Below are 16,798 nucleotides of genomic sequence, written 5' to 3'. Positions count from 1 at the left end.
TTTCTGCAACATGGAGAACTGCCTGTTTCATTTTGAAGATGGTCTTATACCTAACATTATACTTTGGGCAGCGTGGCAAGAGTTAATTGCCTTGCTGATTAAAATAAAGAAAACCAACAGAGTTCTACTGGGCTGTCACAGGACACAACTTTCTTTCAAAAGGGTTTCATATCAGAAAGTCTGACAGAAGAGCACTCTTTACTGCTCATGTGATCCTAGTGGAAATCTGTCTAATTAAGCTGTTTTTTCAATCATAATTCTTTCAGTATATGAACACTAGACAAGTAAAGAAAATACTGCCTAGGTCTGTGTGCATTTATTTGATTCATGTTAACAATGGACAGCAGTGATTAATTACAAGCTAATACAACGTTTTTCATAATTATATAATTACTTGCATGCAGCTGCTGGCGTCATAATTCACTTTTTTTTTAATGTCCTGTGTTGCCTTAGCCTTGGCCTGGCCTGGGGCTCTTCCATAACTCCACCCAGCTGCTCAGGCCCCTCCTCCCGGCTCAAATAGCGGCGCAGCGGCGGCGGTGCGGGCAGAGGCTGCGGTGAAGGTAGGTGAGGACGGCAGGCTTGTTTTCGTTTCCTTTTCCTTTTCATTTTCATTCCCGGCGACTGATATTTGACGATAGCGGTCGGTTTGTAGGGATTTTGAATTCGCATTTTAGTGTTTTCAGTTGTGCGTCTGTTTCTCCATCAGCACCGCACGGCAGCTTCACGCAATGTGGCCGCGGCGTTCTCGTTGCGCAGATGTGCGGAATCCCTCCGTTCCCATTGGCCGAGCGGCGCAGAGCTGTGCAGGCCTGCGCTTTACGAGAACGCCGCCTTGGTTTCTTTGTGCCGTCTCACGCAGGCTCTGTCTAACCTGGGGAAGAGTGGGTCTGCTTCAGCATGGAAACTGCAAATTGTGTAACTGGTTTCTCACCCTTATTTGTACATTGTTGACTTCAGTGTGTGGTTAATTGTACATGTTTTCATTCATTATTAAGAATAGATGTGTAATGGACATGGAGATGCGTACATGCATTGCGTGTTAACCTGTCGTGTGGTCTCGGGGAAGGCACGTCATTACGCACACTTCACAGCCGCTCCGGCGTCACTGCTCTCAGGTGTTCAAGGTGTGCTACCTATTTTTGGGGGCCTGAACCAGATTTGCCCCTGGTGACTGCTTTAGTACATGGGGTTCAGGTACACAGTCTGATATTGCGCAGGACGTGACAGGCGCTTATTCCAGCGGTTCCTTTGGCAAGAAAAATACAACTTGTCAAATGAGGCTTCAGAGCATGGTTTTCTGTGCATTGGATGGGGCTCATTGTTCTAACGCTTCCTTTGGTTGCAGAAATGGTCTTTCCTTGTGACACACTGGGGTTTATACAAGCCCGCATCCTGTGTAAAGTCCTGCTTGATTGTGAGGGTTACAATGGGGGAAGTGCAATGTGAGAATAACTTGTACTGTAGGCCTATCGGATGTTTTTAATGGGAATCCTTGGACCATTTTTGATTCAGTCACCCGTTTCTGGTGGTTAGTCTCAAATGCCTCTAGTCCAACATGGTCTTTGGGAAATGCTTTGATTTCTGTCTTCTTCCCAATGTATGCAAGATCTAGAACCATTAAAAAGATGCTATAATCTAGGTAACTCATTTAAGGCTACATAGAACCATTAAAAAGATGCTATAATCTACATAATACCATACCCAGGAACTTCTTTAATGAGCAGTATTGCATTTTTTGTATTGCAGGCCTCGCTTGAAAAGTTTTTTCACTGATCTAACGTCCTCTTTCATAATGTCAGTACTTTCATTTACACTCATCTGGATTTAGTATTGGTTCCTAAACTTGTTATAGCCCCCTACTGTAAAAAGTAGCTGATGCAGAACATTTCTTAACTAAATATCATGCTGTGCCGAGTTTTTTTTTTTTTTTTTTTAACTAAAAGATACTCTCTAATATGTGTAATACTGATGATTGTGCCTAATGTTTACCAGGGGAATGGAATGAGCTTTACTAGACCTTTTATTCCCAGCTTTGAAAGCGGTTTATGTAATTAAAAAAATATATATGAAAAGTCTGTACTCCTGCAGAAGGAGAGGATGTTTAGCGCCTTCAGACTTCAGTGATTAACTTCACCGCAACCAAAGACTCATTAAAGAAATGTGTTCAATTTTTTTTGGGTCTCCCTCAAAATGAAAAATCCAGCTGAATGGTCTTTAAAAGGCACTGCAATGTAGGCTGGTGTTAAATGCAACCGATCAGCAGGTACAGCATTAAGCAAGACCTTGGTAGAATGATGTTGGTGCAAACTTTGATTATAATCTGTGAAAAGGGCCAAGAATGAGAGTCCTTTTGTGTTGTAAAAATAGTTCAAACTTTTCTTTTGACTGAGTTGATGCCAGAGATATTTAGTCTTTCTGAATGTTGCATATTTACTGTAATGGAATGCATTGAAGAGTGAATAGCGTTTTGTAGACTGAGAGAGTCACAAAGTGTTGAAATGCACCAAGGATTTTTGCTTTCCCAGGGAGGGGTAGTAAACTTAGATGTACTAGTCTGTTAGATGTATAGACCTCCACAACATTATACTATTGAAGACTACTGAATCCATTGTCCAAATATGTAGACTTTAGGGGTTATATTTCTAGGGAAAAAAAAAATGCTTTCAGGAGTGGGGTCTATTTGCAAACAAACTAATATGGAACCACAGATTCCGAGCTTAAATTATATTGTAACAAATTTTATCTTGCTTAAATTGGCAGAAATTTTGGAGAGCGGCAGTTCCGCATGCAGGGATTAAGCAGTTTTATTAAAGTTGACTGACTTTGAATCCCACAGCGAAATGGCATGTGCACATGGATCTGTTGTCCTAACGCCACTAAGAATAAGGCCAAACACTACATTCTTGTATGGTTTAAGAATGTAAAATTTAAAATTCTCCATGGTTTTCTAGATTGTTGCCAAAATGCATTGTGTACACAGTATACAAGTTTCTTATTACTGGTGACTTGTATAGAATGAGGAAGGTGATTCAGCCAGAAACCGGAAGGACTTGTTAACCTCAAACTTCCTACTTGAGAAGCACCTCCATTTAAGCACGGTTGTACCTGTTCTTTTTGCCTCTTCAGTGTCAAAATGCCAAACTGGGGAGGTGGAAACAAATGTGCAGCCTGTCAGAGGACCGTGTACCACGCTGAGGAGGTGCAGTGTGATGGGAAAAGCTTCCACAAATGCTGTTTTCTCTGCAGTAAGTACTTTGTTTTGTTTTGCTTCCTGGGACGAAATAATTCTCCATTATTTAAAGCACTTGCCATTTAACTTGCCATAACTTGCTAGTTATTTATCTGTTATAGATGAATCTGTACACAATCTGTTCCAGTAAAAGTGCAAAGCCCGTTTCTGCCTTTTACTCATTCTTGAAATTGCAATGTTAGCCTTTCCCCATATATCAACCAAGTAATAGATTTCCAGGTAGAAAATAGAGATTTTAAATGAGGTTGGTTTTAAACCTGATGGCTACCCATGTTTGTGAGTACCTATGCTGACCTATATTAAAGGATGTTCTGTTTTCACAAGTGAAGATGTTTTGGGTTAACCTTCACTTCCCCACATTGTTCCTTTCTGGGACGCAGCTGTAACACAACACACATGCTTTGGATTAGTGCCTGGCTGTTTTGAAAGGCAGACAAACGGGTCTTTTATAAAGTGTTTATTTTAATGGAATTGATGTTACAAAAGCTGCTTTGTCCCCACCTGCCGAAGATGGAAGAGCATCTGCTTCCCTTCCCTTTTGTATTGCTGTGAGAGTGTGTTAAAGTCCAGGAGAGCAGAGTGGACTGTTGAGTTTTGAAGGTGTATGTAAAATATTACTGTAAAATTTAATGGTATGGGTGATTTGTTCTGTAATAACCACAATTTAATAAACTTTACCAGTGTCTGCTTTGAAACAGACTTGAGCTGTTGCCCCTTTCATGATCTTAGGCACCTGCAGGTGGCAGACGGTTTAATGGGCTGTTTTGCTTCTTTTAATGTGTTATTGTCTACTAACCTTCCTGAAGTGCGTGGTTGGAAACTTGACTGTCTTGTATTGAAGCCAGGTTCCTAGAGAAGGTTACAATTTTGGTGGCCAAAATTGACCTATATGCACTGCAGAGACCGCACAATGTTGTGGGGTTCCTCTTGGCTCTGTCAATGCTCGGCATCTCTCTTCCTCACAGAGGTGCAATCTAATTTATCACCAGGGAAGAGGAGGATTTAACAAAAGTAATTTTGACAAATTTGATCTGTTGTAGATTTAGCATCTGCAAGGAATTGTGTGCAGTAACTTGTATATCACTATTTATACTAATATAATGGTCATGGATTTAGGTTATATAAGTAAACCAAAGGGTAATTCAGGTCTTTGCCAAGATTCTGTGCTTGAGATTTTACACCGGGTAGATAACTGGGTAACAAGCTAATCCCTATTTAACTTGGTGGATTCGCACCAAAGCAGTAAAATTTAATCGGTGATTTAAAAACCAAGAACTCATTGCCTAACTTTGTTGGTTCAAGATCTGACTATTGGCAGCCCTGTTTGAATTATTTTTTTTGTTCCTCTGCCCATTTTCTGAATTTGGGCTTTGACCCACGAGTGTTTTCTGGTTATTTCCTCTTCCCTCGTATAGAAATCCTAGAATACCTTTATGTATTTGGATAATATAGTGCCTTCCATTCATGGAAAACTTATAATTTACACAATGTTGCAGGTGCTTTAATCACATTGCAGAAGTGGTCAACCTCTGATTTTATATTTTGTTGCAGTGGTGTGCAGAAAGGGTCTAGACAGCACCACCCTGGCCATTCATGACACGGAGATTTACTGCAAGTCCTGCTATGGGAAGAAGTACGGACCGAAGGGCTATGGCTATGGCCAGGGGGCTGGGACCCTCAACATGGACAGAGGAGAGAGACTGGGCATCAAGCCAGAGGAGTGAGTGTTGAATTGGGCGCAGGGACTGAATTTCTCTTTAGGCTTTGTCTCTAGGGAGGGTCAGAGAGGTATTATTGTACAAATGCAAAGTCTGAAATGTCCTCTGCATAAGGAAAGTTAAAGTACTTTACATTTTTATTAAATCGCTTGAAATGCATGAGGAATAAATAATGCATGTAGGCTTTTGTTTTTGCATCCAGAAAGATACATTTATTTAAACTATTTTGAAAATGTTCTGTTGGACTTTAGTTTCCCATCCTGTTTAGTTAAATTGTTTACAATTAACTTGTAACTTTTTAATACTCGTGCAATTGAGGCTTTATAGGGAGTCCTACAGTATTCAGTTGACTTCTTATGAAAGCGTTCGTTATGTAACCTCTGCTCCTGTGATGCATTGCTGACCTTAATCTCTCTGATGTGGAGTACAATATTGGCCATTCAGGCCGAGGAAAAAGGCATGCGATTCTGCCTCATTAAGCAGCTTTCCCAACAACATAACCCAGGCATTTACAACCTCCTGGAAAAAAGTGCAAAGGTTAAATTGTAATGGAGTTTATGCATCTTTTTAAAATGTAGAACTCAGGATCATAAACCAACCACAAATGCCAACCCCTCCAAGTTTGCCCAGAAGTTTGGAGGCTCTGACAAGTGTGCCAGGTGTGGAGAGTCTGTTTATGCTGCGGAGAAAATCGTGGGAGCAGGAAAGGTAAGGAGGAAGGGAAGGATGATTCTATGAGAAGCAATACTGAGAGTTCTCTGCAGTATCTTGTAAACTTACGGTTTTGAAATTAGTGTGGAGATTCTGTAAGACAATGTATTAATGTTTTGGTTGCTAGGATTTCAATAATGGCATGTTTTATGTTGTACGACTCCACCCCGTCAACATATCTGGATATGTTCCAGTCGATTTAAATTGAGTCAGAATTTAGTGGGTTTCTGCTCGTGCAATGTTCTAGCCCTCGTTAACATTTAATTGTTTGGAACCTATATTTAAAAGTGCAGAAGTCTTTGCTCAGCAGTTTACATTGTGAATTGTGTAATTGTCTGCAGCCCTGGCACAAAAACTGCTTCCGCTGTGCCAAGTGTGGGAAGAGCTTGGAGTCAACGACTCAGACCGAGAAGGAGGGAGAGATCTACTGCAAAGGTAAGATCTCATCCTGGGGTTGGACCTTTTGGGAAAACTGAGGAGGTGAAATCGAATGTATTGTTAAAGAAAAGTGCGTCAACATATCTACATTTGCTATGTAGTACATTCTCCCCATTTGGAGGACAACGTTTTTGTATTTTTCTTCCTCCATGACTCCAGTTTATAAGAGGTGGAGCAGAGTTGATAAAATATAGAGAAGAATAAACTGCTGCACGTCATAATGTAAATAGGATTGGCTAGAGCGAGCTGAACAAGTTGCTACTGGTACACAGTGTAACTGATATTGCATCATGCATTCCACTACTTCGGTCTCCCACATCCTGTGACCGATTAGGTGGAACGTACAGTCATGCTCTCTATCACACAGAACAGCAGATCAGTGTGATCTTGCACTAAATGCTACAAAAGGGTCCTCTTTTAGACATGAATTAGTCAAAATCTAGTGTTCAATTTTTCTCAGTTTCTTCCCCAAAATACTGGTCTTATTTCAGTAACTTGGGTTTACAAGTTTAAAAGGGTAATAAAAATACCAGGCATGTGTTCAGACTTTCTAGTTCTCCTGTGCTTCTTTGAAGGTCAGAATCCTAACATTTTATTTCTTTACTGTAGCCTAAGAACATGGTTAAATGTCCATACAATGTAGCTTGTGTGTCTGTGTTGGGATTGTTTTGTAAATCCTGTATATGGTGGTTTCTGCACTTTGGCAGTGCTGTCTAACGATTATCCATGATTCGATCAAGCAGCATTTATCTAAACTGTTGCACATGTCTTTCATTGGTAGTGGTTTGAAAACCCACAGATCCAATTTAACATTTCCCCAAGCTTAGAATGCACGGATCTGTCATTTAATTTGTGGAATGGCTTAATTTGTATTTTTTTCCTGCCTGGTTTTATTAGTAGTTCACTGTGAACACACAACAACCGTTTTCTTTTAGAGGTTCTTTCAACAGTGCTTTATATTCTTAAAAAAGCCGGGAGGACTAAGTGGTTGTTTTATAACCTGAATAAAACCTGCTGCATTTAGATGAGCCAAATTCTCAACCGACAAGTCATTTTGAAGAGTTTTAAGAGGGGCAGGAAACTAATGTGGTGTGTTCTCTGTGGGCAACTCGACCCTTTGCACCTCCTTTTAATTTCAATCAATGTATGCTCTTACGATTATAATGTAATCCTTAAGCGGGCTACTCATTGAAGATCTAAATGTGGCTTTAAACATTGTGCTCTGTTGGGTATGATCCTGCTGACCCACTCGACTAACTTCTGGTCATTTTTGTTTTGCAGCTTGTTATGCTAAGAATTTTGGACCCAAAGGATTTGGGTACGGCCAGGGGGCTGGAGCCCTCGTTCATGCTCAGTGAAAATGCCTTCTGATGATCTTCGAAGATAAATAGCTTTGTATATTACTCTGACTGTGAAACCCTTTGTTCAAACGCATACCTTTTAACTGGGAGAGTGGGGGTTCCTGTACAAAATGAAGGCTGACTTTTTCTTTCTATTTTGCAATGAATAAATCTTTTCATACTGTACAATACTTTGTGTATTTAGGACCCAGCTGTACACCTTTGCTAACACTATCCATGGTTCGTAGTTCTTGAAAGTTTTATTCATCTTAAAGCACAATATATTGGGACCCATTCCATTGAATATTGCTGCTTGTCTGTTCAAGCTCTCATGTACATCCTCTAGTATGAGATAAGTTAGTAAGAGTTGTGCACTGTGATTGAGAGAATTTAACATAATTAAAAGGGCTTTGGTGGAGGTCTAATTTGAAAGAATGCATGCATCTAGTAATAACCTCTCATAAAACCCTTCACACACGTGAGGATTAACATCTGCTGCATGCCCAGTTTTTTTTTTTTTTTTTTTTTTTCCTTCTCCTCTAACTGCGAGTTCCCTGCTGCTTTCCAATTGTCATAGTGGTAATTAAAATGAAGGCTGCAGTTCACTGGGTGCGTCACCTGGGTTCTTTAATTGGCGATTTCCAGTAGGCACACACAGCAGTGGCCATTGAGGGTGCACAATGCAACATGGAACACAGCTTAACATCATTACACCATAGGCCAGGTTTATTGGATTAATTTACAAAACCAAAACAAAAACTGACATGACTTAAGGAGAGCTATTTTAGAAGTAACATTTGCAGGTTCAGCTTGATTTTTCTCCACAATGTAGTACAACAAAGGTCCTGAAAGTAAAGCAATACTTGGCACAGAAATGAAGGGGTTTCTATCGAATTAGTGAAGTATTCTGTGTGATGTAAAAATAAAGGACTGGATACAGCAGGGAGGACAGAATTCAATGTGGAACCTCAGCGTATTGTTCCAAGTGCAAAATTCAGAGCCTTGAATAAAGAACTGATGTTTTCAAAATATACTGGAGTGTGTTGGGCAAACTTTGTAACCGGAAGAGCCGTTGTGGCTCAGTGTGCACCGAGGGGCATTCCCTGAAGCACAAGGGAAGACTGGATTAATTAAATCTGCAAAATATATATATGGGTTAAATTCCAGTGCTTCTACGGTTCAGTAATTAATGTTGCTGGATCAGTTCTGCCAACAAGTGTCCCTTTTATAATATCCACATAAATAAGCAGGCCTTTACTCACGTCTTCATGATCAACTATGACTTTGCAACCTGTAGTCAGAAGCATAATGTTTAAACCTGTAGCCAGTAGCTGGGACCTGTGACAGTTAATATTCAAAAGGTGCTTCTCCCCACCTTTTCCGTTTTGTTTAAAAAGGGGGAGCCAAGCTTCGGTAGAGAGATCCCACACCATTCCTTTCGATTGAAACTGTCAGCAGTAGCCCTTTAAAAACAAACCAATAACAAGCACAGGGACAGATCCAAGCAACGATGTAAATCCCCATATATGACGAAGTGTGCTGTGCCCTTCCTGCCTTCACTCTTTCTAGCAAGTGTCCCAGATTTCTGCATGTAGACAGAATTAATAAACCACGAAAGAACAGGTCAACGTGAATCTATGTAATGATTTTGCTTGCTTTTGCTTTACAATTTTACATCCAGTGGTTTAACAAACTCGGTATACGACAAAAAAAAAAAAAAAAAAGTAAAGAAAAAAAAATTGGTTGAACTTTTATTCCCCCAATAGTAAACATTCAAATATATTACACTTCTGCAAGTGGCTGATATCTGGCACTTGCAATTTCTGCAGGCCTTGCACTACCATAGAAACAGATACTGGGAGAAAATTAAATAAAATAGTCTACTTGCAAATACTGAACATTCACTATTTACAGATTCACATCTTCTCCCAGGTAGAAGGGACCGGGCTGCTTGAATGGTGGGATATGACCTACATTATGGGGACTGCCAAATTTTCAAGCATCAGACATGCAATGAATTTGCTGGTTAAAATGCCTATAGACAGCAGTACTGGACATCACTAAAAGCTAGTCATACAATTGTATAATTATTTTTGGTCGAATAAAATAAAATGAGCAGCTTCAACTAACACTGACAAAAAGGGTAAACTAGATCATTTATGTACAGATAAACATTCTTTACACTTGGATCCAGTCGCCACTGCTTGCACAGTCCTCTTTCCCCCAAAAGATGGGTGGGCTACCACGTTTCTCTTGCGCTCACCAGCGGCCGTCTCACTGGAAAATTGGAAGTGTTTCTCGGAAGCAATGAATGCAGCCCATCAGTGACAACGAGATACAACCAACATAATCAGTGCATTGTCTTAAAAACCAAAAACAAATACATGGTGTGGAAAAATCTTGACACAGACATGTGCAATGAACTGCTCTGAATTCACCACCGTCTTTTAACCGTTCCATAAACTTCCCCAGTGCATTCTTGAATCTGTATGAAATGGCTATGGATACTGGTTCTAAAATGCATGTGGAAAGGTAAGGATTCCTACTGTTTTGATTTTAAAAAGCATTAAAATACAATTTATATTTATATATTTATATATATATTGTGTTTTTACAGTTTCTGACGCATGTAGTGTAAGAGGGATATGGCAGAATTGTCTTCAATAAAAAAAACATTCACAATTATTATTTTTTTACTGCAATTGTACCATATTTTCATTCATTAATTCTATAAATACCTTACAAAATAAATACACTAAAAATGTCCTTATATTGGTCAATTGCTAAGTTCTGCCAATTTTGTTAAAGTGAGATTTGACAAGCATTCACATTATAAATCACTAACAAGTGTTAAGTCTGATTTGTCACATTAATCAAAAAGAATATCAATGGTAAATGTTGTCAGTACTGGCCATTTAGGAAAATTGTTTGAAACAATTTCTAGGTGGCCTGCACTGAAAAGCTCAATTCTAATACGAGACGCATAAAGAAAAAAGAAAAAATTAATAAAAAAAAATAAAAAAATCTAGCAATTCGGAGAACCAGGTTCGATCTGTTCGAGTTCATCAGCACAAGATCACTGGCTCCCAGGAAACGGCTCTTATCTTTAAATACTCTTTGAATCCATTGTCAAGGGCTTTTTTATGGAACAGTTAATTTTCAAGCATAAACCAGTTCAAAAACACACATTTCAGCTGAGAAATAATTTAAAAATCAAAACAAAGAGACAATAAGAAAAAAAAAAAAAAAGACTGCAATGAAATGTATTGCAAATGACTACTGTTTACAAATAAATCCCTTTTTCCTCCTTCTCCTCCTCCTCCTCCTCCTCCACTTGGTTGGCAGTTACAGACTGTCCATGTCAGGAAAATGTCAGGTGAAAAAGGAGGTTCTGTTCTTTGTTCTCGTGTAGCCCCACAACAGCATGCTAGTTCAAGCTGAGTTCAGTCTCGTTAAGGAAATATTCAGGCACCGCTCCGAGATCGCCTAGGTTTGATATGACTTCGCAAAGAACGACCGTGGCGCTACACCAGCTGGTAGCCTGATCCTGTTGTCTGGTCATACTCGATCGTGTACTGCTTTGTCCAGTCTACAACAACGGGACGAAACAGACCACAGCACCTGTATTCGAAGAAGTCTATGATGTTCCGAATACAGCCGTGACTAGAAGGGAACAAGGGAGACGGAAGGAGAGAGTCAGTCACCTGCAGGGGACACAATCAAGACTTGTATGTCATCTGCTCTCCCACGGCAAACGGTGAATACTCACTTGAAGGGGCTTTCGATGGATGTTGTCGTGACTTTAAAGTGCTTGTATCTTCTTGCATTCATCCTTTCGTTGGTAGTTATACCTAGACAGGCAATCTGAAAAGCAGAAATGTGATTTAGTTGCATCTCAATCAAGAGGACACTGCCAACGCTGTCTTGAACCACTTAAATCAGTGTAGGGAACACAAAGTGCTCCAAGTCTGTATAATAAGGCAAAAAAAAAAAAAAAGAGAATGGAGTAATCCACACTATGGAGATGGAAAACACGAATATTAGGATAATAATAGTTTCGAGGTGCGTACATACACAGCAGCAGCCAGTGTGGGAAAAGAGAAAACGAAACCTGAAAATAATCGGGATTGTTAGGCACTATTTAAAATCGCAAATTGCATCCAGACTCTCATTGTTGCCGCCCTCCTCACCTGATACATCTGGCACATTATGAGCACAGCCACCCACATGAAGTGGAAAATGCTGTTGAGGAACATCCAGAACATCCACGGGGAGCAGGTGGCGATCTGAGTGACGTACATCCAGAAGCCGTCTTTAGTATAAGTGGTAGCACAGTGAATCCTCCAGTCTAAGTCCAACGAGATGATAAAATCAGTTCCAGGCAGTACAGAAAGCTTATGTTATCAAACAATTAGCAGGGTTCACAATAACTTTACACTTCTCCACATGCTCACACAGCTGGTTCGAGTTAAAATAGCTGCCATTCATTTCCATGACTCACAATGTTTTCAAGATGTCTTCTGTCCTGTACTGTGGTTTGGTATGGTATGGGAGGAAAGCCGTGCCCATGTACCCCTTCCACAAGAATTTAATATAATACAAGTGCTTTGGCTTTCTGTTCCCAGTGACGTCAGGAGTTATTTCTGTATAATTGTTTAAAGAATGTTGGCAATAATAAAAAGATAAAATATACACCATAGTACAGTGTTTTGTTCATTTTAATTATTTTGGGACATCACTTGAACCACTTTTACCAGTTACACAGTTCTTAAAAGAAGAAATGTTGAAAACTAAGTAGTGGTAGACTTTCACTAGCATTTCACTATTAAAAAGCATATACATAAATATGAAAATACAAGATGTAATGTTGATGTAGAGAATAATGCATGTTGTTCAACAGAGTAACCTTCAATAAAAATGTATTACACTTACAGCAGATGCAGCCATAAATCATCCAGCAGATCATACAGAGCAAGAAGAATAAATATCCAATAAAGTAGCGATGATTTCCACTCCCTAAACAGCAGGAAGGAAAAGTAGACCAGGTGTTATTCAAAACAGTCTCTGTGCCGTTCAGAGCCTCTTCCCAGAGGTCTGCAAGAGAAACAGAGTGCCTATATCATCATTCAAAACTAAGCTGCCTTCATTTCTGTTTGATAGAGCCATTAAGCTGAAAAGAGCAGTTTTCTGTCCAGTCACAGACTGGTAGAATAAACCACATATGACCATTTGAAGTCTTGACTCTCTTTCTGTATCACACACCAATGGCGTTTGATAGGATGTGGTTTGAAATGTGGTACAACAGTTCTCTCTCAGCAAGGGCCTAACATACAAAACCATGAAACCATAACAAAAGTCATGTGGCCCCATGCTGCACTTCACTGTTCAGTGGTGTAGATTCACCATGACGTCGAGTGGAAAAGGTAGGTTCCATCTTGACACACGCCAACAAAGGCAACGTCTCTGAACTTTCTTCTCAAACGACCAATCATTTCCAGCCACTTGAAAAACAAATCAACAAAGTTCCAGGTGACGCAGTTCCTGCGTCAGGGGATGTTTTCTGCATTACCAGGGATGGCTTTAGGAAATCGGACGTCCCTGCTCCATGTCATCTTTGACATTTATGGGCGAACTGGAGTCAAATGCATGGATCGGAGAAGACAAATAGTATACATAGGATGTCTGTCAGTCCATGTAACACTTGAGAGAGGTGGGGTATTGCGAGACTCTCAAGGACCTCTATAAATTGGAAAATGGCTTCCTTTGTGACTGTGAAGAACCAAGCTCCACCAAGGCTGTTGAAAGACCCAAGACCCAGCGATGTCACAGAGGGATAAAGCATTCAAGACAGCTACTGCCCGACTCTTCCTGTGCTTATCTATCCAAAATAACATACTGCCTAAGCTTTCCGGTTTCCTTCATGCTCGTTCCCAAGGACACCTGGACAAACACAATAAGACTGCAGGGAAAACAACCAGTCCCTGCCTCTGGAGTTTACAGGGTAGTCCTCTCAGGAAACACTTTCTCATAAATGGCATTCCCTGAACTGAAGTACCATAGAATACTTCTGAGGCAATTATTTCCACTTCCTGCACAGCATCAACAAATGTCAGGCAAGTCGTTATTTCTCATTTCCTCAATCAGCTGGTTGACTACAACTAGACAAGCATTACCAAGAGACATCATTCTCATTCTCATACCATAAACACCGTCAGTAAATTTATTATAAGTTAATCTTTAATTAAAACTAAAAACTTGAATATCTTTCAATATATTACTGGCAGTGTAGGCTACTCTGACAAAATATACTGATGCTTATGAACACAATCAAGTGTAATATTAGATTTCACAAAAAACTAAGCAGAAAAATTTTAACTATTGCTTGATCTTAATTCACTTACCCACACAGTTGCCCACCCAAGGACAATGATGATCAAACTTTGCAATACAGCGGTTACACACAGCGCAATGTTTGGACCTAACAGGTTTCCGTATCTACCAAACAAATTTGAAAAGGCAGCGTTAATTCAATGTCACATACTTTGAAAAGTAATCAAGGTTACATAGAGAAGAACAAACACAACTTTAATGTAATTATGCATTTCTCTAAATAGATGAAGATAAACAGTGATGCAATTCAGTATATACTTTTTAAAATTTAAACTATTAAGTTGTATATTAAAAGTACACTTGAATCTTTAAATCATTAGTATACTGATGCACAGAAATACATTTTGTCATGACTAATTATACTTAAATACCATCGAAGCAAATACTAATTTGAAGTTTTTACCAAGCAGGTACTGCAAAATATGCTGAGGTCCAGACTTCCCGTCTCTGCAAGTTCAACAATTGTCTGAAACACACAAAAAACTGCAGTGAGTTTTATCTTTGCTTTAAGAAGAAAAAAATACAAAATACAAAATTAAGCCCCTGACATAAAACACCTTATTGAGGGGTTTGCAATTCTAAATGTTACTAATTGTACCTGATGGAGCAATTAATACCTGCTTTAGCCAAATATGTGAATGATCAGACCTCTATTAGTCAGAGTAAAGGGGCAATACTAGGTGGCAGATATAAAGGCTAGTGAGTGCACAATGCTCTGTCTAAGGCTGGGCTGAGGACTGCAGACTGCAATTTAACTTATCACTTACACAAACAGCAGCTTAATTGTGTCCACACAGTTTAATAAACACATTTCTCTCAGTGTTTACTGGGCCTCTCTTTATTTTACAAATTATAAAATACAAGCATGTCTTTCCGTGTAGTGTCTACTACCAAGTCTGAAAGGTTTCTTAAGATGTATGATGTCAAGGTTCATAGCTGATTGAGGTGTAGAAATATGTTACGATGTTTTCCACACTGAAGATTTCTAAATATGGTCCATGAATTTTAAAATATGGATTCCTAGCTGGATGAAACCTGCCGCTTGTCTTTTGCTTTCTTTTTTTTGGAGTCTGAAGTTCATTTTCAGATGTCAGGACATTATAAATGATATTCATATGTGTGGGTTGTCATAAATTCCACCACCCTGAGGTCATAGCAAGTCATAATCTGTGGGATAACGTGGGGAATCTTTGCATGACATCTCTAAGCTTTTCCACAACAAAATTATGATTTAAGGACTCTGCTGACAGGCTGCACTTTGAGACTGAAAACAGCTTTACAGAGTGATGATTACAGAAGACACAGATCGCATCCTCCATTGGCGATTCTCAGCACAAAGCCCATCACTATTCAGATTACCATGATTTAAATTCAATGTGTATCTTGTCTGCAAACACACACTGTAAATTAAAACTTTATCAACTGGACACTTAAATCATTGACTATTTCTGTGGATCTTGGTTTTGATTCCCTTTGCACTAAAACCATCCCGCTCCACGGCCCTCTTTAAACTTTCAAACGGTCACCGATCCAGAGACTTCAAAGTACTGACTCAATTGTAGAATAAGAATAATTAACTTAAACAATTACCTTCTTCTTCTGTTCCTCTGTAGCTTTTATTATTCCTGGGTCAGACTTCCATGATTTTCCAAAGTTATAGAACAGGGCTACGCTGTTCAGGAGGAATGGGATATGGATAGTGACAAAAGGAAGATGTGAGGACAGTTAAGGAGTCAATATAGGTTTTGAGAGACACAAGGTGGGGCCTTTTTCAGCAATACCTCAGTGGAAGAGCAGTTGTCCGCAGAGTGCATGTCTACACGGAGAGCGCTTATATGGAGGGTGAACACAAACTTGAATTCTCTGAAAGCTGCTGTCAACCCATTTTCAAATAATCAATAAGGCATGAAAAAGTGCATTTTGGGATGAACTACTGAGTTGAAATGAGCTGGAAAGTCCTGCCAAGAACCTGGCCTTTATAAGCTTTGGATGGTTGGTTGGTTGGATAGATATAGTTTTAAAAATATATTCACTTTTTTCCCCACAGTGAACAACCAGTGACTACAAAACAGTTTAAGGAAATGTCTAAATTACCTATAAAAATTAAAACACAGGACCTGTACATTTCAACATCCACAATTTCATGAAAACCAGAATGAGTTTCAAAGTTTCAACCCTTAAGTAATCTTCATGTGTACTTAAAATATCCATGGATCTCCCGGTACAGTACAAGTCAGAAAGTTCAACTCCTCAAAATTTCACAATAGCCTGGATCATGACCTCACACTGTAGACAATCCACCCACATGACTGATTACACATTTCTTCATGTCTGCTGGTGACATCACTTACTTAGATGTTAAGCAGTACTTCTAAATGTTATAAACTATCCTACTTTGTCTAAAGACAGTTTTAACAAAAGACACTTGCATATTTACCACAAAAAGTAGCCTTGAATCTGCAAAGTTCTGCAAAACCACATTCCTGTAGCAAAACAGTTTTAAAACATTTTAACTGGATTCGAAAATAAGAGAAAACAAAAAATCAATTAAACTTTAAATGTAATACCTTTACTTAGTTTTCAGAGATTGTTGAATTCAATGGAACTGCTTTGTACTTCGATTCAACTCACTGCCCCCAACCCCAGCACCACTATTTTAATGCTGGGTATTAAACCTCAGAAAATTGAAGGCCCTCAGCATTAACGGCTCTTATCCAACCCTGCTGTTAATTTATATGTGCTTCAACCAATACTTTATTAACGACTTCCTCCGGTGGCTATGAAATTCTGCAAATATAGAGTGAAGGTCACATAATTGTACCCCATAGACCATAGAAAGTTATTACTTTATATCATCTGAAATCTCTTTATGTAGGACATACGTGGGATTCTTAACCAACCGGTTGATGTTTTAAAAGGCCTTTCTGCTACTGTGTTGATCACTGAAT

General features: G+C 39.3%; 2 protein-coding genes across 2 annotated transcripts in view; one reads left to right on the top strand and one right to left on the bottom strand.

The window, feature by feature from the left end:
• The first annotated feature begins 489 nt into the window (after window positions 1-489).
• Window positions 490-7,649, top strand: csrp2 (cysteine and glycine-rich protein 2). The gene is made up of 6 exons (XM_066724668.1): window positions 490-563; window positions 3,130-3,248; window positions 4,805-4,973; window positions 5,550-5,679; window positions 6,024-6,117; window positions 7,402-7,649. Exons 2-6 carry the CDS (start codon window positions 3,137-3,139, stop codon window positions 7,476-7,478), a joined length of 582 nt encoding a protein of 193 aa, XP_066580765.1. The 5' UTR covers window positions 490-563; window positions 3,130-3,136; the 3' UTR covers window positions 7,479-7,649.
• A 519-nt stretch (window positions 7,650-8,168) lies between these two features.
• The window catches only part of zdhhc17 (zDHHC palmitoyltransferase 17), a 34,150-nt gene continuing 25,520 nt past the window's right edge, over window positions 8,169-16,798 (bottom strand). Inside the window, exons 11-17 of the mRNA XM_066724666.1 lie at window positions 15,441-15,565; window positions 14,254-14,316; window positions 13,862-13,955; window positions 12,393-12,476; window positions 11,651-11,808; window positions 11,230-11,324; window positions 8,169-11,123 (exon numbers count right to left, since the gene is read on the bottom strand). Of these exons, the coding sequence (XP_066580763.1) occupies window positions 10,985-11,123; window positions 11,230-11,324; window positions 11,651-11,808; window positions 12,393-12,476; window positions 13,862-13,955; window positions 14,254-14,316; window positions 15,441-15,565 (758 nt within the window). The 3' untranslated portion in view covers window positions 8,169-10,984. The remainder of the gene's footprint in view (window positions 11,124-11,229; window positions 11,325-11,650; window positions 11,809-12,392; window positions 12,477-13,861; window positions 13,956-14,253; window positions 14,317-15,440; window positions 15,566-16,798) is intronic.

This window comes from Amia ocellicauda, chromosome 15 (assembly GCF_036373705.1).
Source record: "Amia ocellicauda isolate fAmiCal2 chromosome 15, fAmiCal2.hap1, whole genome shotgun sequence".
NCBI lineage: Eukaryota > Metazoa > Chordata > Actinopteri > Amiiformes > Amiidae > Amia > Amia ocellicauda.
This window is presented reverse-complemented; position numbering and strand designations above follow the sequence as displayed.

Coding starts and splice junctions, on each gene's coding strand:
- csrp2 (XM_066724668.1), top strand. CDS start 3,137: ATGCCAAACTGGGGAGGTGGAAACAAATGTGCAGCCTGTCAGAGGACC. Junction 4,974..5,549: donor CTGGGCATCAAGCCAGAGGA/GTGAGTGTTGAA, acceptor TTTAAAATGTAG/AACTCAGGATCATAAACCAA. Junction 5,680..6,023: donor AAATCGTGGGAGCAGGAAAG/GTAAGGAGGAAG, acceptor AATTGTCTGCAG/CCCTGGCACAAAAACTGCTT.